Below are 22,823 nucleotides of genomic sequence, written 5' to 3' on the forward strand. Positions count from 1 at the left end.
ATAGGTCTGGTCACTCAGGGAACAGAAAACTACTTATCCAGTGACCAGTATATTTGCCTTCTACCAGACTCCTGTACCCCACTGGTCTGGGTCTGTCACACCCCCCAATTCTATTCTTAGGCCCTGCTTCTGCGTAGTCCCACTGACGTCAGTGGGGCTACTACTGGGTGTAACATTAAGCACATGCATAAATGTTTTCAGGATTGTGAACCTAGTTTCCTACCATTTAGGTTGTACCCACATTTAACTTTTGTCAGTGTGAAAAATGTCTCAGTTTACTAACATTCCACAATTTTGTGACCAGTCCAACATCTCTTCTTTTTTTTTAACGAGGGGGAAAAAATCCCCATCCTTAATTTTTTCCATTAGGTTCTTGAGGACCTGGTGTCTTCATTCTACTGCAATGTGTTGCTGCAACATCTTGGAGAACAATTAGTGAGGTAAGAAAAAACTGTTTTTCGTGATCTTGCTTCTGCCGGTACAAATTAATGTGTCTGACTCACAGTGATCAAACCCAGGGAGGGCAGAAGTAACTTCAGAAAAGCCCATGCATTCCTGAGGAAAAGGAGGATTTGTGTTTCCACAGCTAGGAATCAGGATAGTGAAGGAGATCCTTTTCTCTGAGATCTTCTTCCACCTTGGATTGCCAGGGGCTCCTAGTACAGTAAGCTGAATGGAAAGCCATTTATCTTCTTTAGAAGGCTGAAGTATGTGCCAGGATTCGAACCTATGAGTGAGACCATTAACCCATCCCCTCAGATTCTAAATAGCATTATACATAGCTTATGGATGTTTTAAAAACTTCAGCATAATCGTTAGAGATACCAAGATTTATGATGCAAGATTTAAGAATAGGAGGCATTTCATTGGATAAAGTTGCTGCCATAATAAAATGTAAGCCTACAGAAATATCCTAGTAACATCTTTATAATAAGCTACATATTGAAATATGTTACAAAAGCAGTAATGACTCTTAATATTTAGTAACCGTTCTCCCGAAAGGAATAAGTTGGCAAAAATTTTCTGCCCAAACTAAAACCAGCAATATCAGAAATATGTGCTTGATTGTCAAATTATACTGGGGGCTGCAAAATTAAAGAATCATAGCAGCCTAAAAAGTACAGGCTGTTACACAGAATACAGTTCTCCAGGTGGAGTCTTCACTAAGTGAAAGATCTTGACTACCAATGCAGCAGAATTCCCAGAATGAATTTACCTCTATCTGCTGGAGAGTACCTTTACATAGCTGGTATGAATAAGACCAGATACCAAGATATAACCTTTGCTATTCAATGATAGAAATACCTTCTTATCATAATTTGGGTCATTTTTCAAGGACAGAACTATGTGGAGGTAGGGAAAGATTGTAGCTAATCTCTAGACTAATCTCTAGATGGAGCCATAGGGCATCAATCTACAATGTGAGCTCTACAGAGAAGGAAATGGCATATACCTTAGATCGGCTTTCACTGAGGCTTTCAACTGAGGAATGACACGTTCACTGCAGTTTTAAGCTACATGTAAAGATCTATCTGATTTCTTATCTGATTTATAGATTTTAATGCCAGAAGGGACTATATTAATCATCTGGTCTAACCCAACTCTATAACAGACCATATGATTTCAAAATTGGACATAAAATCTCTTAGAATTGGTGGAACTGATTACTGCCATTCACATACGTCCTTTTTTGCTCCTATGTTTCTTTGTCTCCAATGTGTCTGCTTTGCCAGCTACTTAGCTTGCCTGTTGTCTTAGGAAAAATATGGTTTCTCACCTATTTTATGTTCCAAATGCTCAGAAATTATCTATGAAAACTGAAAAATTGTCATTGCTACCAAAATTTAAGTTATTCAAATTTTTAAACAGATCCAGAACTAAACTTAGAACATTTGTTTCTTTTTTCATTAAAGGAACAGCACAGTCTAAAATATGACTTATGAGTAAAATAACCCTAAACTATTTTAAAAACTTTCATTTTTTCAAAAACTTCAAACATATGTTTTCATAGTCTAGATCACAGCGTAACACAGAAATTGTCTAATGGATCACTTTCCTTTACATTCTTCTTCACATGACTTGCCTGCCACAACTACAGCTATTGCTTTTTGTAGAAAAGTAATATTAAGAAAGGGTTTCTATGTTTTTAGCTTTCTTTAGATGTGATTTAGCACATGGATACAAAGAGCCAGAATCATGTGACCACATGACTCTTTCCTAGTTTGGGAAAACCAAAGCAGCTACCTTCAGTGCATCTGAAGCTGGGAGGTGAACATTAGAACCAAGTTTCTATAACTTTTATAATACATTAGCCATGGTAATGGACCTTTATGATATTTCAGTGATGTGTTACTCAGGCATCGATGGTCAGCATATATTAATGTATGTTCTCAGAGTGAATGAAGCAGATTCAGTTAGGTTTTGTAAGTAGAGGGATATGGGTAGATTTGGCATTCTAGCTCATACAAAAAATGGATAGTCTCGTGGTTAAGGCACTACACTAGACCTCGGGAAATCTCGGTTTGTTCCTGGCTCTGCCACAGATTTCCTGTGCGTCCGTGGGTCTCAGTTCCCAGTCTGTAACTTAGGTACACTTCCCTTGTTCACAGGGACGGTATGAGGAAAGATACATGGGAGGTGCTGAGATATGAGTGAAATGGAGGCTCTGTATGGACACTGGGATAGATTGTGAAATGGCGAGTGGAGCAGGATGCTGCTCTGCATCCTATGATGAGGGCAAAATATGACCTGTGGAGCAGAAGAAGATGGTTGACTGTGGGGAGGATCCGATCTCCAACCTGTGGTAAAGAGAACTTTGATTTCAATAGTTATATCAGAGATGAATGTAGCTTATTGTCTAGCTTATCTCATTGAGGGTGCATCTGTATATATTTCACAGAAAAAAGGCAGAAGTAAGGTTACCTGTGCAATTTTAATTCAGCCCCCTTGTGCATATGTATTATAGTACAGTCTTTAATTACATGATCTCATGCTATTTTTTTCATAGGACCCCTTGCCTCATTCAGGGCACATGATGGATGGTGCTCACTTAATGGGGAGCTATTCGATATTTTGTTTTATCCTTCCTTGTTCAATGGATGGGCCCAAGCCTTATTTACTGCATGGTGTTCTGAAAACTATTATTAATTTCCTCATGGGCTTTTCTCTGGCATTCATCACTACAGTAGGGTGTCTCACAAACACTAATTTTTCTTCACAACATACCTGTGAAGAGTGGGGGTGGTATTATCCCCATTTTATGGATGGGGAGCTGAGTCACAGAAAAATGATGGTCAAGAGTAAGATTAAATCTGACATTCCCTAACTTTTGAATGCTTGACTTTACAACCTTAATAATGTTCTTTTTTTTGTCTAATTTCCTAGATTAAAAAAAAAGGCAAATTGAAAAAAGAACTGGAATTCCATCATGTAACTTATTGACACCCACAAGGGGTCAGCAGCAGGATTGGAACTGTTATATCCACCACACAGCTCCAGTGGCAGAGGTCTAACAGAGTAACTGATAGCAATAGAAGGTTGTCATCCTGTATGTGAACCAGCAGCAGTAAAGGGGGATGAACACTTTGCCAGTGGGTTTCAGACATATTTGATGACAGCAGAGGAATGAAAGGTGAGACTCGGGAATCTAGGATTTCATTCCAGGCTCTGTTGGGGAGTGTGCTCTTGTGAGCACAGACTTCTGCCCCATCCCCTCCAACTTGTCCCAGTCCTGTCTCTTTCCCTTCCCTGCCTTCTGATCCCAATCCTGTTTATCTCACCTAGCCTGTCACAGTCTCCAGTCCTGAAGCTTCTTATCTCAGTCCCAGTCTCCTGGTCCAGCACATCCTAGTCTTCCTCACCAGACTAGAGCTGAATAAATTTACTGATTTTTCAGTTCACTGGCCAAACTGAAAAATAAAACAAAGCTTGGTTAATCTAGAATCAAAACTGATTTTTGTTTCTTTTTCTCACTGAAACACAAAAAACAAAACACTTTCATTCCATTTGAATCCAAGATGTTAATTCAAATAAACATTTCTAATTTTCTTTTCTTTTTCTTTTTCTGGCTGAAACTATTTGCCAAATTTGACCCACATTCGCAAATAATGTGATTAGCCTGAAAAATACATTTTTTGACAAATTTACTATTTGCTGAAAAAAATTGCCCAGTTCTACACCAGGCTTCCCATCTCTATCTCCCCCCATGAAGTCCCAGTCTCCTTGTCCAGACAGTCCCACTTCCTACCATTCTCAGCTCCTCGTCTGATCTCTCTCCCTACCCTGGTATCCAGTTGCTGCCCTATCCTCGCTGGGTCCCAGTCCCAGTTCTTCTCCTTGTCCAATCTGTTTCCCCATCGCCCCATGCACACAGGCTCCTTGCCCCAATCTCGTTGCCCAGCCAGTGCCAGTTCTCCCATCACAACCCAGCTCCTTCTCATATGTCTCCCCTCCCCGTCCCACTAGTTGTTAGTCCTAGTCTCCTCCCCTACCCCTTTGGGTCCTCATCCAAATTCAGTCTCCCCCAACACCTCCATCCCCACATTTCCCTCTCCAACTCCTAGTCACCCTTCTTCCCCCACACCTAACATACCAGCCACCAGTCCGTTACCTCTCTCCCACCTTCAAGGCCCTTGGTCCTTCTGCATTTGAATCAGGCAGCTTCCTCCTTCATGTTACTTGGGCCTACCATGGGGGCACTAGGAGAACAGGGGAGACAGGCTCCTGCTCTCAGTTCACATACTTGGATCCAGACCCAGCATGGCCCAGAGCTGCAATTGCAGGGAAAGCTCTGCTCAGTACCAGGCTAGTGCATGCTAGAATCTTTGGGGAATTCAATTGCTAACATCTGAAGTGTCTACTGAGCATGTGCAAACTGCAGTTTTTCAAAGTCTTGTAACTTGGTCAAATTTGGGCAGATTACAGGGATGGCACAAAGGCTACCCTCCCAGCCAAAGTTCAAGCTTCTGTTCCCAAGCAAGGGTGTGGCAGATTTTATCAAAGCAAAGATTGCCAGAATTTTTTAACCTGGGCAAACATTTTTGTCTACCATCGTTCTTGGAAATGGCTGGACTGTTTTGGCTGAAATTAAAAATAAAATAAAATAGAATCAGTTGGAGGTAGACACATGGAATAGAAAACAGGAGCCCAAACAGCTGATGTTCGGCAAAGTTGTTATAAGCAACTGAAAACAGGGTCTAATGGGAAATGATGAGCAACTTTAATAATAGGCTGTGCTACCAGTCCATCCTGTAATTTTCTATTGCAATTCCAGGGTTTCCTCCCAAAGGTACAGCCATTCCTTTTCAATTTCTCCCCTCTCCCTGCAAACTTCCCTCCAACTTTTATAGAAGATCATTGTCACGCTGACTGGAGTGGCTCACAACTGTGAGTGCCTACCTCAAGGCAAACTGTCAGAAAACAGGGAAGACACCCCCAAATTAGTGGTGTGTTCTATAATTAGATTTCACCAAGCCAGTAACAAATGTGAACTCCTGGATCATTGTATCAGTCTTACCATAGTAGAGTCACAGACAGTCCCCTTAGACTCTCCAGTCTATCTTACCACACTAACAAACTGAACTTTGTGATAAAAGGTCACAACCAAAAATCACATCACATCAGGTTGCTCCCTGTCCCAAGAGACCAGTCACTTATCCTGGATCAATTGGCACTCTAGATTACACTACCTACATGGGCTTTTCCTTTGATGATGGAGAGCGAGGAATGCAGTTTGAGTCTTTGACCTCTGATCACCACACACAATGTCCACTTGCTTTGAAATTAACACTTTTCTGTTAAAGTTCTTCATTTGCATTCCACAAGGCTTCTTTCTCATTTGATGACTTGTTTGATGGGTTATTTAGCTACAGGGATATGCACAGTGTAGAGTAGATGTTTGCTACTACATTATAGCAGGGTACAGATATATGAAAACAATGCAAGTAACATCCAATTCATTTTCATGAAGTTTAAACAACAACTATACTCTTACACATTTAACAATCACTTTGATCTATACTAATGCACAATGAATTGGCCTGGCTATGCATTTGTAAGCATTCAGTGAGGTCTGGGGCTTTGGCATGAGCTTTCACCTGGTCCGCCAGTGTCATAATCACTACCACATGAGCGCTCATTCTGGGATCAGCATCAAATGGAGAATTTAACTGGGGTGTCAAACCATAAAGCAGGTACTTTGAGGTAAGCTCAGAGGGGAAAGAAACCTCCCTTGTAGCAGAAGGGCAAAAATTCCCTTGATCTTGCTAAATACATATACCATGAAAGCTAGCCTTTGGAGGTTTTAGACAGGTGATGTGAAGCATTACCACAGGGATAACTGACTTTATGGTTGATAAGTGACCAAGGGTTCATTGTGAAATCCTTTAATAATCCTTTAATGTTGTAGCTCTTTCAGGTGGTGGGAGGGATAATGAACCAAACATGGGATTATTAACTCACTCAGAGGGAATATGAGCTGGATTGATGTTGGTTACTTTTACTCAACACAAGCTGCATTGTAGCGATAGTGATCTGGCTCAGCACAGAGAGACAGACAATGTTTTGGCTGAATAGGCAAGCTACCACATGTAGCGTTATAACCCAATATTTTTTAATCCAAATTCCTTTAAACACTAAGATATCACAATGCTGTGGAATCTGTTGGCTTCTAAGAGCAGGCCAACCTCTCCTGTGGGTTACAGCAGGAATATTAGCTGTAGGGAGAGGTTTGTCTTGGGATGCAAGTAGAAACAGAAAATGAGCCATCTCTCACTGGTTACCCAGCACATGTTCATGGATAACTTAATATTTGTGAAGAAAGCTATTCAGTAGCAGGAAGCCAGGTAGTATCATATACACGTTGTATACAGTAGGTTGCAGATCAGGCTCTTGTACCAGATATGGACTGGCTACAGAGCTTCCTTCCTAGAGAGATGCACAGAGATGTGTTCATTATAAGATCCTCTAATGCAGTGGTTCTCAACCTTTCCAGACTACTGCACCCCTTTCAAGAGGCTGATTTGTCTTGCATACCCCAACTTTCACCTCACTTAAAAACTACTTGCTTACAAAATCGCACATAAAAATACAGAAGTATCACAGCACACTGGTACTGAACAATTGCTTATTTTCTCATTTTGACTATATAATTATAAAATAAATCAACTGGAAGATAAATGTTGTACTTACATTTCAGTGTATAGTATATAGAGCAGTATAAACAAGTCATTGTCTATATGAAATTTTAGTTTGTACTGACTTCACTAGTGCTCTTTATGTAGCCTGTTGTAAAACTAAGCAAATATCTAAATGAGTTGATGTATCCCCTGGAAGACCTCTGAGTACCCCGGGATACATGTACACCTGATTGAGAACCACTGCTCTGTACTGTGAGGTACAGCTGCAATTAGCTTAAATGAGGTATATTATGCACAACACCTTCTAGCAGCTGAACAGTATAATACAGTTTAGCATTCCAGTCAGAGGAGCAGTGGTAAAGACCTCTGCAGCCAGACAGAACCAGCTTCTGGGATGATACTGCATTTCTTATTTTATTAAAGGTCTCTGTTCAGAGTTGAAAGAAAGGAATCCATTCTTTATTATAGTCACGTGACAGTACTAGGTGCCTGTGATGGGTGCAAAAGAAACCTTGGGAATGGAGGTTGTTCATAACTCTGAAATGTTTGTAACTCTGAACAAAACATTATAGTTCTTTCAAAAGTTTACAGCTGAACATTGACTGATGCAGCTTTGAAACTTTACTATGTGGAAGAAAAATGCTGCTTTTAACCATCTTAATTTAAATGAAACAAGCACAGAAATAGTTTCCTTGTCAATTTTTTAAAAACTTTCTCTTCATTTTTTTTCTTTCTTTTTTTTTGGTCTCTGCTGCTGTCTGATTGCGTACATCCATTTCCAAATGAGGAGTGTGGTTTAACTGGTCTGTTCATAACTCTGAGGTTCTACTGTAGTAAAATCAGTAGATGACCTGGGTTCAGGCCTGTGTATTCCATAACGGAAGAGTTACTTTACTGGCATCAGTGAACAATCAGCTCTTCATGCAAGATTTCATCTCCCTCCTCTGACACTGGTGGGATAGGGAGGAGGAGGAAGCAGGGCACCCACATTTCACATTCTGGGAAATGCGCAAGAGGATGGTCCAGTTTCCTCTCAACAAACAAAAAACTGCTGGATCCCACTCTGCTGTTTGCACCACATTAAGATTTCTCACCACCTCATCAACAGATCCCCCACTGGAGTCCGGTGAAGTCCCTTGAATCACTTGGTGTTTCCTTTTTTTTTTTTTCTTCTAAATTTCTTTATTACTTTATATAGAAAAGTTCAGCATATGATAGTAAAATCACTGGACTTGTGACTCCTATGGGCACAGCATCTCTGACATGGTTAGACAACAGCAGAATAGGAGAACACCACTTTTGTGTGGATGTGACAGTAAAGGGTTAACTTTCCCTTGCCTTTATCAAGGATAGTCTACAAGATAATAGCTGAATAGTTTTGGCTGCTTCTGTGGGCCCCTAATAGCTCAGTTCAGTGGCCATTAGGTCTATGCAATCTGGCACCTCCATATATTTGTAGAAGAATGTCAAATTCATTGACTAACATGTCTAGCTTACACTCAGCCTTCCTCAGCATGAATTTCGTACCTTTTTAATACCAGGACTCATTATGCAGAGGCTGCAACTCCAATTGCTTTGATGTACTTCAGCAGCTCTGAAGGAGTCATTCCTGCCTACCACAACAATGATTTAAGAAGAAATCTTACCACAATAAGCAGGAGTGCAGTACTAGCATCTCCGTTTTATTACCGCTGGAGTTCAGTCACTGAAAAAAGGTAAACAGAAACACTATTGAATTACCTGACCTGAAACTTGTCAGCTTATACATGAAATTCAGCACCTACTTCTTAAGTCTATCCTGGGGATCACAGATCCATAATATTAGTGGTGCCAGCTAGGTGGTCCTCTCACGCACTGTATTACAGTGCTAAAGCTGCTCCTGCCCACATGCATGAACAGCTTGTCGAGGATATGCTTCATCCAGCTGTTGTGCACTAGAAATGTACCCAGCAGGTGGAAAGGTGACAGATGAACCAATTAGCTAAAGAATATTGATGGCAAGAACAGGGCAAGGTTGACAGCAGAAGGCAGGTAGCAGGGAAAGAGAGGGAAAAGCAGTTAGACAACAGGAAAGGGGAAAAGGGATGAGAAGAGGGAAAAGGAAGTAAATATGGAAAAAGTGGAGAGAAAAGAAAGAAACATCCCAACATAAGCAGCCATTTCTTGGCAGTCACTGAGACAGCCTGATGAAAAATTAAAATAAATTTGAAATTTCAAAATTTTAAAGTTGTTTCTGTTTTGCAGGGTTCAAAACAGACCAATTTTTCATTTACATTTCAATTAAATGTTTGTGAAAGTTAGTGAATACATAAACATTTCAATAACAGTTCATTGAAATGATTATTAAAATTGTGAAAAATGGAAGTCCGTTATTTGCAAAAATGTTAGTTTTTTTGGGGGGGGAGGGCTATTTTTTAATCAAAGAAAACTTCAACCTGCTTTAGTCACTGAGAGAGAAAGTTACCTAAAAAAGAGCTGATCCCATATCAAGAAGTGGTAGGAAAAATAAGGCAGGCCCAATTTATCGGACATAACACTGAAAACAATTATGGGAAATAGAAGACTGAGGCTACATCTACACTACGGGGGGGGGGTCGATTTAAGATACGCAAATTCAGCTACGCGAATAGCGTAGCTGAATTCGACGTATCGCAGCCGACTTACCCCGTTGTGAGGACGGCGGCAAAATCGACCTCTGCGGCTTTCCGTCGACGGCGCTTACTCCCACCTCCAGTGGTGGAGTAAGAACATCGATTCGGGGATCGATTGTCGCGTCCCATCGCATCCCCGAGAGGTCGATTTCTACCCGCCGACTCAGGCGGGTAGTGTAGACCCAGCCTGAGTTTCCAAGGGATAGAAGGCTTCTAGGGAAGAAGGCAAAGAAACCAGGGAAGGGTCCCAGCTCAGACATTCCCTCATAGACTTGGAGTGAAAAGCTCTATATTTATTTTCTTGGTATCTCTTTCTCCTTGTATATACTTGCCTTATCATTTATTTGGATGAAATGCCAATCCCTACTATAGGGCTATATGGATGGACCTGCTGATGATTATGTACTTTTCAACCTCTTACCCATTTCTTTTCCATCTAAATGCCAAGTTTCCTGTTACTTACTCGGGAATAATCCAAAAAGGGGATGATGGCATAGATTCAGGAAAGCCAATAGTGATATTTCACTTATTTGGATTTGTATACATCTCAGTACCAAATATTTAAAACGTGTTTTATAAAGCAATTTCTGTCTACCTGGGCTTTTGCACTGACCAGCATCAATGACAGGGAAAACAATATTTTTGCCTTTTAATTTATATGAATATATTGTTCATGTTTAGCTCTATTCTGACTATGTTTAGCTAAAACTGAAGTTACATGCACCGCACTTATGGAAGTACCAAGAACCAATGCTGTGTTCTTTAAACAAAAGAATCAGTGAAAGAGCTCTGAGCATATTGCAACACAGTTACATTAAAATAATTAAATCTGCTGTTGGAACCTTAAATATTTATTTTAAGGCAGACCCTAATTCGAGCTTTCACAGACTCAAGACTGGTTACCAAATAAGGCAGCAAATGGCTCATTTCCTTTGACATAAACCATTTATTTCAATATTATTAAACAGGCACTCGCCAACCAACCAAAAACTTGACATATTGGCGCCAGCTGTTTCACTCCACAGCTTTCTGGATACAAGCAAAAAAAATCAAAATAGGAAATATCTTTTATTATTTTTACAGCACCTGTTACCATAGCAGCAGAGCAATTATTTAGTCACAAAATGAACAATTTTAATTTACACAAAACCACCCAACTTGGTGGCATTAAAAACATCATCCTTTTGTAATAACCAAATTCAAACGCAAATAAACCAGACAAAAGCTAAGCCAAATAAAAATATCTGACACCATGCTGTGAAAGTTTCCTAGGCTCCAGCAGACTTCCAAAGAGGAAGGACTTCCTAGGGCCCTTAGCTGGGAAATCCCTGCTGCTGGGCTTGGAACCTTTAGCCCTCAGGAATGAACAGCAATTGCTTCTCAGCTAGGGAGGGAGATAGGCCAAGAAAGCGACTCCAGCTAACCAGGTCCCACACCATTCAGGGCCTTTACGGATAGTTTACAAATACAATTCAATTACCAATAGAAAGTCAGTGCAAAGAGTTGAGCCTTCAATAGGGGGCACTCTGCCAAATGCCAGAGACCAAAACACCACGGGGAAGAGAGCCCATTCCTTGGGAAGGATAAACTATTTGCAAGGATTCACTTTTCCGACTAGATGACAAGGCCTCAGGGCAGGGAAATCCCTCTTAGGCTGCTTTAGAGCTGATCAAAAGTTTCTCATGAAGAAATGTTTTTCATCCTGATTAGGGAGTGCTTGACATTTTGAAAATCTGCTGACAGTTTGCAAATGTTTGTCTGCATTTTTCTGTTGGAAAAGCAAGCTGTAGTCAGGGAAACCCAGGGCTTCTGGTGCCCTTCTGCTTGGTTAGATGGCTACAACTTAGGAACTGTCTGTCTGAACCAGTACTGGCCAGCCTGTTAAGAAGTATCAGCAAGCAAACAGAGCATCATTTATGTCTCTATGCTCTATAACGCTTGTATAGCACTTGAGTTACAACTGGGACAGTCGTGAGCTGTTCTGCTTCCCATATGGGCCCCTAACTGGAGGGGAGTGAGTCTCTCTTTACCACCATCCAATACAGTGGTATTGGGCAGTTTTCCCTTTTACATTGACTTGGTGGAGAATACTTATCCTCTCAGGTGCCAGGATTGCTGTATCGTATGAAAAAAAATCCAGAACTGGATGAAATTTCAAGGAGCCACTGCCGGTTAGGACACAAGAAGTCCATGTAGCTGTTCAAAGAGCTTTGGTGTAGACTTCAAAATTCCTGGATAGGTGCCTGAACTTTGGCTGTCTGGAGACAGATAGGTACAGAAGGCAAACTTCCTAGACTGTACAAAAGGGGTCAGTGAAACCTTGGCCAAATTTACAACAAGTATTAGGAACTAGTACAAGTCTAATGGCCAGTAGGAGGCACTTAAATGAGATCTCTGTAAGTGTTTTGGAAAAACAGCAACCCTCTGCCAAACGGGAGAGCCCAACAATGGAGGTTCAAGTGGCCTCCTGTAAGTCTATAGAAACCATAACTCCCTGAGGAGATGGTCAGGATGACCAAGCAGGTAATTTCTTTTTGAACCTCTGGATGATAAGGGGGAATGAACAAAAGAGATTAGCTCTTTCAGCCAGAAGCTAGATGGTTCCTATCTCCAAAATGATTTCAGTGAAAATAGAGAACATAAATGTATTGCTTCAAGTGAAGAGACATCATAGGCCTTATGTCAAGAGGTATTGCACCATATGGCTGCATCTAAAGTGCTTTCTGAACCAAATCTTCAAGGGAATAAATTCAGAACCTAAAGAACCATTAACAGGAAGAGCTAAACTGAGGGAGGACGTGTGCTCTTGACTGTGGGGCAGAGAAGGATCTAACAGGCTTATTTTTAGTTCAGTTGGTGGCGTCTTGGAATTGGATGTCAACATCCAGTTTAACTATGAGGGGGCCTTCACCGTTAAGGAGGAGGCAGGAAGGAATGAGAGAGAGAAGCCCATCTCTTCCAACTTTAAGGCCCTTTGAGCATTAGTTGAATGTAGCTAGTGAAAGCCCATGGTCCACTGAGACTTCCTCTTCCACCTCTCAAGCCATGACTGTGTGGAAGCTGAAGATTTTATTAATTGGTTCTGCTACCGGGTTCAGCAGCTTTGCACTGAAAACAGATTTGAGCATGTTGAGTTGCACTGGATTGCCACAAGAGAAACAGTTTTCTCTGGCTACTCACATTTTAAATTCACTAGATGGAGGAAAAACTAAGCAACAGAATAATTTAGGAAGCTGTGTGGCACCTCAGTACTTATAATGCACACTCTGCTGCAAAAGTTCCTTCTAGACAGCGTAATCTCATTTTTTTCAGAGTCTAGGCGAGTGCAAAACAATCCTGTAATTCCACTGCGTGCTTATGAATATTCAAAGAGTGACATAAGTAAAAACTCATCATGTTAGACTGACTGTACCCACTTGGAAGAGTCACTATTGTTTGAAACAAAGCCTTCTGAAAGTGCATTTATCCTGCTATATATGAAGTGATTCTTAAAGGGAATATAAAGCACAGGCTTTTTAGATTATAAAACTGAGTGTGTTTAACCAGTCAGTTCCATTTATTGGCATAACATTCCTAAACCTCTAATTTTGACTGTCATCCCTAAATTTATTCCATTGTAGCTGAAAAAGGGAAGGGAGAGAGAGAGAAGCATAGTAAGGGAAGACCACTGCTTTAAATGGGAAGTTTATATACAGCTGCATCCTTCTCTAGGAGGATTTCATAAGTTCATTACCCACTATCTGAAACTTGTTTTCATAAAAATAAGAGGGTGCTTCATTCATATGGCCAGCCATGGATTATCTATGCATTTATATTGTTATGGGTTGGGATAAACCTCATTGAAACTAGGGGATGTATCCATTGCCCTTCATGTTAGAAGCATGAAGCTCCTTTTTGGAACCAGGTAGTTGAAACAATAGGGATCCCCCAACCAAAACACAGTGACACGTCACCACCTACAACAAAAGCATATGTGAAGCAGCTCAGGAATTTGGACTATGTGGGTGGAGGAGCTTTGCTGGATATTGTTTTAGTAGAGGTGTGTGAGAGTGAGTAGCAGGAAAGACACCGCAGAAACCACAGACAAAGAAACGGAGCAGAAAGCCAAGGATACAGCCAAAACAAGCCTGACCTTGAGGAAAGCCTGGGGAGAGCTTTTGGGTGAAAAGTGCCCACTGAAAGAGACTTGGAACTGTGAGCAAAAAAACTGTCTCCTGTTTGAGTCTGCCTTTGTTCAGAGAAATAGGACTTTGTACAAACAGGATTGCACCAAAGGCCTGGTCCACACTAACCCCCCACTTTGGACTAAGGTACGCAAATTCAGCTACGTTAATAATGTAGCTGAATTCGAAGTACCTTAGTCCGAACTTACCGCGGGTCCAGACGCAGCAGGCAGGCTCCCCCGTCGATGCTGCGTACTCCTCTCGCCGAGCTGGAGTACTGGCCTCGACGGCGGGCACTTCCGGGATCGATTGCCTGCCGCCGAACCAGGAAGTAAGTGTAGACCTACCCAAAGAAATAACTGACTGTCATCATGAAAACAACTTGCAAGACCCTACATTTTGGCTAACTGCTCAGGTCAAAAAAGGGGTAACAATATCATGTTCCTCATCATATCAGAGCATAAATTATGATCAGCTTAGCTTCACATATCTGTACGATTCACTGCATCGACTCCTGCTTCTTGATGATTTCAAGTTGAAGTACCATATAAAGCACACGGGGTACTCTGGTGGCGGCAAAGGCACAGATAACTGTAACAGGTAAAGGATAACTACTGTGCTGGATTGGATCACTAGTTTACCAACTGCATTTTCTTTCCTTTGGAAATGTCCAACATCCAGCGCTTCAGAGAAAGCAAAAGACTTGATTTTCCCTACATTACAATGTGTAACTGTAAATATTTTTAATCGTAACTTTACCCACTCACTTTAAAAATGCAGCTGCAATGTTTAACTCTAGGCCCTCCTGCAGCAGTGCCTTCCACAGGTTGACTAAATGATTTAATTGTTTCCTTTTACTTTACTTTAAAAGTTGCCTGTCATTCATTTTATCAAGTACCCCTTCCTCATGCATTATATTGAGACAGCATGAAAAACAGACTGACTAGTTTCCTATTGCCTTTCCTAATCTCTAAATATCTACATTCTTTGACTCTTCTGTACAGGCTATAAAATACTGATTGATGCCCTGCTCCATACCCCCATAAATCCCTCATAGTTCTATCCATTTTCACTACTGCTTCTCCAAATTTTTCTAATAGTGCACTTATCAGCTACACTTTCATACGCAGTAATGGCCTGAATTTGAGTTGTTGAGCATCTACAGCTCCCATTGATTTCAGAGATCATGAAAAATCAAGCCATGTGATTTTCTTTTTTTAAAAGACTTCCATCTGCATGTGACACATGACATGTTACAAATCTACTCTTAGGCACTTGGCATATGAAGAGTCAATTACCATATTATTTACCACCTACTTAATAAGCTAAAATTTTGGGTTAATTTTAGGAGTGTTTGCAAAGGTTAGGTGGCTTTCATAGGAAAACTCCAAAGTCATTTCACAGGGTGGAATTAACTAATTTTCTGAAATTTCACAATCAGAGTTGGCAAACGGGCGTTTTCTACCAATTTTTCAGCCTCTTTTCTGTTTAACAGAAGGAGGGGAGAGAGAGGAAGAGAGACACTTTTTTGTCAAAGGAAAAACAAAATGCCAAGATGTTCTAGATCAGTCCCATAGGTTCAACTAGGTTTCCAGTGCCCATTTTCCAGCTGTCTTCCACCCTATTCAGGGCTAGCAGAAATACCATGAAGAAAAAAGCTTTACACCTGAAAGATTGTTGAGTTTTTGATTAAGCTGCCTCATGTTTGTTTTAGTGCCTACACCCTATAAACAGATTGCATAGAATGTTCCTTAGCAAATCTTCTCTGAAACTGCAGGTACAGCCCAAATAAACTGGCAATAAGATTTGCTTGACATCTCTTCAAATACAATATTATTTGACATCACCAATAGGCAAACATTTAAGGTCTGTATTCAGTTTCCAAGCAGCTCTTATATGATGCTACATTCAGAACAGAAAAAGGATTCGTTTATTCTCATTGCATTGTTGCACGTACATTTTTTCCTATGTGAAATATCTCAATGAATTGCATATATATATATATATATTTATTACAAGTCATTTCTGTAGTAGGGAAAATACCATACAAGATCCAGAGCGGGCAGCATTTCAGTGGTCAGGGAAGTTTATTTTAAATCTCTATAGACTTACTTGATTAGCATGCCCTAAAATTCTTTGAGTTGAATGATGCTATATAAAATATAAGAAATAGTGTTTACCGATAGGAGAATGGCAATTGATATTCCAGTTCTTCTAATATTTGCTATCCCTTGCTTTTGTTAGATTTGGACAAAATAACTGAGAAAATATCAAGTTACAAGCCAGGAAGGGGAAACATCACCACTTTTACAATGCGATGACTGATGTCACTCAAACACTACAAATCATTTTTTTCTTTGAACTCTAAAACAGGTACTGCAAGTGTGAGTTCCTGGAAGAGAACCAGGGATTATCAAATTTCTAGTTGTACACAATACTTGAAGTATTGCTTCACCAGCTTTTATTAATGGATTTTAAAGAACATTAGACATTGCTTGTGCACTACTCTTTGCCTAGCAGGAAGTTTTTCTAATTACTTGTAGAAAATTAGCGGCATATTTTTAAAATAATATTGGCCTAAAGTAGTTTGTGGCTGTTAAGGATTTCATTTCCTTTAAGCAGCAATAATCCATGTGGAGGAGACAATTGAGCTTTCAAGCTGCAGTTCCTAGGAATTCTTCCATCATGAATGCAGAATTTGCTCATTCTATTCGGAAGCGGTTTTGGGTTTCTATCATAGGGGATCCCGAGGAAACAACCCCTGGACAGTACAGCTCTTACAGGAGCCATGTTTCCAGGGACTTCCCTACTTTTACTCCTCCAAAAGATACCTTGCCCTCTGATGGTATGAAGCAATCACAAATTAATATATAGACAAAATGTATGTTGGTTTCCCCAGAATGTTTGGGATGGGATGGGAGAAGGAGAAAATCCAGGGAAACCTATCTCTCCTCTTGCCTATCTCCCACAATTCTGAAGGCAGTCCCCCAGAGGAGCTACCATAGGTTTGGGCAGGAGGAGGGAACTGAATCTACTCAGAGCCAGATCAGTAGAGGCAAATTTTATGAAAGGGAGGAAGATCTGGCCCCAAAGTTTATTGATGATATACAAATAGTGGATTTTATATGGGAGTAACTATGCCACCCAGTGGAAATTTTTCTCATTCTAAATATGCTCATTATTAATTGAACAGTAATTGATTATATTAAACTGCAAAATGAGATAAAATCATTAAAATATATACAATTACCCTTTTATCTAGTACAGAAGTAAATTTATTAAAGATTAAATGTACTATAGTTTCCACCATAGAAGTCTATTTTTCATGTGTACACGTAGCTGGTTTTTAGTGGCAGAGTTAATACAATCAAAGGTCTGCTTCTCATTTAAAGATTAATATTTCAAGTCTACATTATACAAACTGTAATCCATATCTTTAAGACTCAAGTTATTACTTTTTAATGAAAGCACTGCACGCTGCTCTGTATAAATATATAAAATATTTATTAAATATATCACAAGATTTGGTATTTACAGTTTATTTACATTAAACAGGTTTTCAGGTAAATCATTATTTAGCATCATACTGTATTTAAAAGCAAAGTTTTTGTATTTCAGTGGGCAAAACAATCTAAGCTCACAAAATAGTGTACACAAGAGCTTGTTTCTTGCCCATCAGCTTGTCCATGTTTCTTCTTTCTTGCCCCTTTTCAATTTTTTGTTTTTCTCTTGACGTATAGTTTCACACTGAAATGATTTTATTTCAGAGAGTCTCTGTATGTATTCAGGTGGAGCTCCAGCAAAAGGATCTGTGAAATGGTGATGACCTAAGGGGCGGGAAAAACCCACTGATTCTACCATACTAAATCAGGTAGGTCTTAAGTACCTTTAATAAAAAATATGTCTTCAGCAGAGTTACTTGAAAGGTTGGTTTGTGTTTAATGAATCACTAGTCTAACCCTAAAATTTGGCATTCCACTTTCAACTTAAAACCTCAACATGGGGATATAGGATTCTAGAAAACAAGTCTTGACAGTATATGTATTTTTAAATGGTGAACATCTCAACAGTCAAATCCATATTGAAAGGGGCAGTGGACAAGCAAAAGTTGCTAAAAACATGTATGATACTAACATTTTAAACAAATATTTTTGGCAAATTATTAAAAAAAACAGATCTCTGTCTGGTTTTCAGTCCCACTATTATTCATTTTCTCCTACTTCTTTTCACATTGCTTTTTAGCTCATCTACCTACACATGCAGAAATATTTTTATATAAGGGGCTTTTAATAACAAAGGTATGCATTGTATCTGGAGACATTTTTATTTCAGTATCATTACAAATATTAAAGTATTACACAGGATACTGTTGACAGATTAATTTGCTACCTACTAACCCTTCCAAGCAGTATAAATACAATTGTGATTTGGAACCAAACTAACCTAAAAACGGTACTTGCTAGATCGATATTTCAGCATAACAAAGTTTAAGTGGCTAATATGGTCAAGTGAGTTTAGAAGTAGCACTTTTCAGAGATACTCTTCTAATGAAAAAGTTACAACACAGATGTTTCATGTACTTGTTGGTAGTTACTTTCCTCCTCAAATGTAGTGACACTGGAGGTCAGTGGGTTCATTCGAATAATCTTTTCTCTGATCTCATCATACTGTTTAGAGACCAGTATTCTACTCGTGGAACACAAGATTAGCAACCAGTAACTTCAGTTCTAATCCCAGCTCTGACAGTCACAGCCTCTGTCGCAGTTTCTCCATGTGCAAAATGTGGATAGTGGGAAGATTCTGTGAAGTCTACAGCTACAAAACACTTCATAAAGCCCTGTGAGTGCCAAGTAGCCTCTGTATAGTAATAATTTTGTGCATTATTTAAATTTCTTCCAATCACAGCCATGAAAAAGTGAAATGTCATTGTCTCACAAATGACCTAAGTATATGTGTTGTCTCACACTACTCTTTCCATACAGACAACTATTCATGAAACTGAACTGAAAAATAGAAATTCTGAGCCCAAATAAATAAATAAATAAAAATTAAAAAAAAAAAAAATCAACAGAAAAATCAAGAAACATCTATTCATGTGACTCTTCTGTCGTCTTAGAACAGGAATAATTCCTAATAGTTGATGACAGTATACTCAAAATAGGTGTTTTACAATTATCCAACCCAGCTTTTCTCATTTTTAACTGCCTGCAAAAAGTGTTATTTCTTCATACACTTCACTGTAAACATTATCCCTTCAATAAATATATGTAATCACTAGAACTTCAAGAAGTTTTATCACGGAGGAAACAGTTTTCAAAAGAACAACAAGGAGTCCGGTGGCACCTTAAAGACTAATAGAGTTATTTGGGCATAAGCTTTTGAGGGCAACCCCCCCCCCACTCCGAAGTGGGTTTTTTTAATCAACAAAAGCTTATGCCCAAATAAATCTTTTAGTCTTTAAGGTGCCATCGGACTCCTCATTGTTTTTGTGGATACAGACTAATATGGCACAAGACAACTAAAGCATTGACAAGTTAGAGCTTGTCTACAGCAACAGTGAGTTTGTGACAAGCTGGGGATGTAATCCTCTTTCAAAGAGGACTAGATCAAAGCTCATTAACAAATTGTTAATGCATGTCAGCAGAATCCACAAAGTATGTAGCAGGCTAGGGTGGGGTAGATTCACACCTCAGTTGCCACAAACTAACTGTCCATGTAAACAAGCCCTTAGAGTTACCCCTTCTACAACTCCTCAGTTCTAATAGAATCTGACAAGAGCTGAACACTAAAATCGTACACGCATTATACATTTCTTACCAAACTTGTATCTGGGTCCCGCTGGAAGTGAACATATGCTGGAAATGTGGTTATTCTTCTTGGATCTATGGATGTCACAGTTAAAAGTCTTGGAATTAATATATCTGAATAAAAAACACCCACTTTATAGAGAGCACAAATAAAAAAATGGTTAGATTTATTCACTGGATGTAAGTATGGAAAGTCATTAGTGTCTTTCCTAATGATGTTCCCAAAGATCCAAGGGAGTTGAGAAAGACTGTTTTGTTGATGAGAGGTTGAAAGGATTCTTGAATTCTATAATCATTTTATATTTCCATAGCCCTTTCCATCCAACTGCCTAAAAGCACTTTACAAATATTAATTCCTTAATATTGATATGCCTATTATCCTCATGCTGATGGGTAAATTGAGGCACGGAAATTATGCTCTGTGGCACAGGGCAAGTTTATCAGCGGTAGAGCTGGGAACGGAACCCAGATCTGCTATTTCCTAGCCTGGTACTCTATCTATAGACGAGTTAGGGCTTGTTAGGGATTGTGGGTACTTTGATAGTCTCTGCCTCCGAGCCTTTCAAACTACCCACAATCAGCAAAATTTGAAAGGCTCAGAGGCAGAGACTATCAAATCAATTGCTACAACTATAGACAATAAAGAACAGCAAAGAAAAAAACCTCCTAAATCTCATTGAATGGAATGGGAAGGATTTACCACCTATTGTGGCTCTTTTCTGCAGACAGTACTTTTGGGTCAGGAGGTGGTAGGTCAAACCAGTCCATCTCCAAAAGTAACTATAAAGAACATTTTTTGTTAGATATAAAAAAATAGATGTTTTCTTTATGCCACCAGGGATTCCCCCTACACCACAGGAGTTTGCAGCTGTTCTCTTAGGACAGCCCTTCATCCCCTTTATACTACCAGAATGGCACAAAGGGATTGAGCAGAAGGCTAGGATATATCCCTTGACATTTAGGGCTAGTGATATGAAATCATCCTAATCTGGTACTTAACTGTACATGTTCCATTTAATTTTAAAGTAGTAACCACATTTGTAGCCTTTTTAACTTTTTCCCATTCTGGAATTTTATTTCACCAGACTATAATGGCCTCTATGTTACTAATTACAATAAGTAAAATGTTGAACACAAAGATGATAGAGCATCCAGTTTTCTGCCCAATGTTTTTCAAACAAGTCACTAGAAAGTAACACAAGTGCATATATACTAACCTTTTTGCCTGAGGAGCACAGAACAGTCTGATCTTTTCCACCAACATCCCTCCTCCCTCTAGCTACCTTTTGTACATATTCCTTTCCATATATGACTCTCTCCAGTGCTCTGCCATTTCAGGCCTTGGAGGATTTGCTGGTATAGACACACCAATAGAACTATACTGGCAACTCTCCAAGTGGAGATGAAGCTTACACAAGCAAAAAAGTTCTTTTCACAGTAATGCTTAAACCACTGTCCTTCTGTTTCTCTTTTCCCTGATTCCCCCTTTCCTGTAGATATGCCATATCATGTGTTTCTTTTCATAAGGGAACTGGGGTTACATTTCCCCCATCTCCACTAAAAATTCCTTACCTCAAAGCTCCTATCTCTCCACCTCCATCATGAATGGCTGGCATCTTCAGTGGACTTGGGTTCCAAGAATCTAGTCCTCTCTTCTGCAGATCCACCACAGTTATGTCTCCCCTGCAGAAGGAAGTAGTCGTCTTTCAAAAAGTGACGAAGGGCAGGATTTCTATCTCAATTGGTATTGCAAGAAAGGCTCTGCTGGTAATATTGATTTTCACCAGTTATTTCCCCATCACTCACAGCCCTAAAATGTTTCCCAAATGGGGGATGCATCCTTTTGTGGGGGCAGGTGAAGAACTAGCCAAACCTCTCAATTATTCTCCAGAATCTTCATTTAAACAAACCAGGCAGTTTTGAGGTATGAACTGTCACATTTATTTCAATGGGTGCTAACTTAGAGCCCAGTGACATAAGCAGGTAAGAAAGGCAAGGAAGTATATTATGAAGATCTATATCATGGGAAGGCCTCTAACAACATACAGTAGAGCTGAAGGGGAGCGCAGCTGATTTTATTTTCCTGAAGGGGGTCTCAACTTCTGAAGGTTTGGGAAACACTGCACTAACCATAAGTAGCCTAAAGACTGAATGTTCCTGGTAAAACTATAGCACATGCTTTAAAAATGTAGGAAGGGAACAGGCGTAAGTATGTGGGAAGCTTAAATAACCTAGAGTTTATCTACAAAAGGAAAAGCCTTGGAATAGCTAGTGGGAACCAGTGGTGCAAGTAAAATCCATTTCTTACCAGTACGGGGGGGGCACAAACTAAGGGGGTGGACACATGACCTCCCCATGTGACTCCATGTGACTCCTCCCCACCCTATCCCCAGCCCAGGGCCCCCACGCTCTCCCAGTTCCCTCCCCATGATCCATCCCATGTTACTGGAGCAGGGGTGTTCTATCCTCCTCCTGCTGCGCCGGAGACTTCAGGAAAGGAGCAGAACATGGAGCCGCTGGTCAGCCCCACGCCAGCAGCTCCTCCAGCCTCCTCTACTGCCTCCAGCCCCCACCCCCGCCCTTCCACAGCCCTGCGTCTCCGTCCTCCGGCTCTATCTGTACAGCAGCAGCCCCGCCAGAGGACAGGGCTGGATGGGCAGGGCTGGGGGTGGTACAGTTGCCGGAGAGCTTCCAGCATTCTGCTCCTTTCCCTGCTGCCCCTCCTAGAGGGGAAAGGAGCAAAAGTCCCAGCCCCAACCCCTGCCCTTCCACGGAGTTGTGTCTCTGTCCTCATACTACAGCAGCAGCCCTGCTGGAGAACAGGGCTGGGGAAGCAGGGCTGGGGGTTCTGCACCTTTCCCCGTGGGGAAAGAAGCAGGGAAAAGAGCAGAATGCCGGCAGCTCCTCCAACAGCTGTACCACCCCCAGCCCCACCCTCTCAGCCCTGTCCTCTGGTGGGGTTGCTGCTATACAGATGGAGCCAGAGGAGAGGCAATTCCGTGGAAGGGCAGGGGGCGGGGTTGGGGGTGGTACAGCCACACCAGAAGAGGCATGGGGTCACCGGCT

General features: G+C 40.5%; 1 protein-coding gene and 1 long non-coding RNA gene across 5 annotated transcripts in view; one reads left to right on the top strand and one right to left on the bottom strand.

Annotated features, from left to right (window-relative positions):
* LOC128830893 (uncharacterized) lies at nucleotides 1–17,821 on the top strand. The gene is made up of 6 exons (XR_008443708.1): nucleotides 1–440; nucleotides 2,610–2,803; nucleotides 3,385–3,631; nucleotides 8,678–8,851; nucleotides 16,195–16,323; nucleotides 17,739–17,821. It is a non-coding gene; the product is annotated as an uncharacterized LOC128830893 (long non-coding RNA).
* Nucleotides 17,473–22,823, bottom strand: part of C2H8orf89 (chromosome 2 C8orf89 homolog) — a 19,447-nt gene continuing 14,096 nt past the window's right edge. For 2 of the 4 annotated variants that reach the window (XM_054016767.1, XM_054016770.1), the window contains exons 6-8: nucleotides 21,330–21,440; nucleotides 19,768–19,832; nucleotides 18,648–18,807 (exon numbers count right to left, since the gene is read on the bottom strand). In XM_054016767.1, the coding sequence (XP_053872742.1) occupies nucleotides 18,656–18,807; nucleotides 19,768–19,832; nucleotides 21,330–21,440 (328 nt within the window). In that variant the 3' untranslated portion in view covers nucleotides 18,648–18,655. Of the gene's footprint in view, nucleotides 17,778–18,647; nucleotides 18,808–19,767; nucleotides 19,833–21,329; nucleotides 21,441–22,823 lie in introns of those variants that run through there. The other 2 variants (XM_054016768.1, XM_054016769.1) reach the window with 2 other exon arrangements.

Source organism: Malaclemys terrapin, chromosome 2 (assembly GCF_027887155.1).
Source record: "Malaclemys terrapin pileata isolate rMalTer1 chromosome 2, rMalTer1.hap1, whole genome shotgun sequence".
Lineage (NCBI taxonomy): Eukaryota > Metazoa > Chordata > Testudines > Emydidae > Malaclemys > Malaclemys terrapin.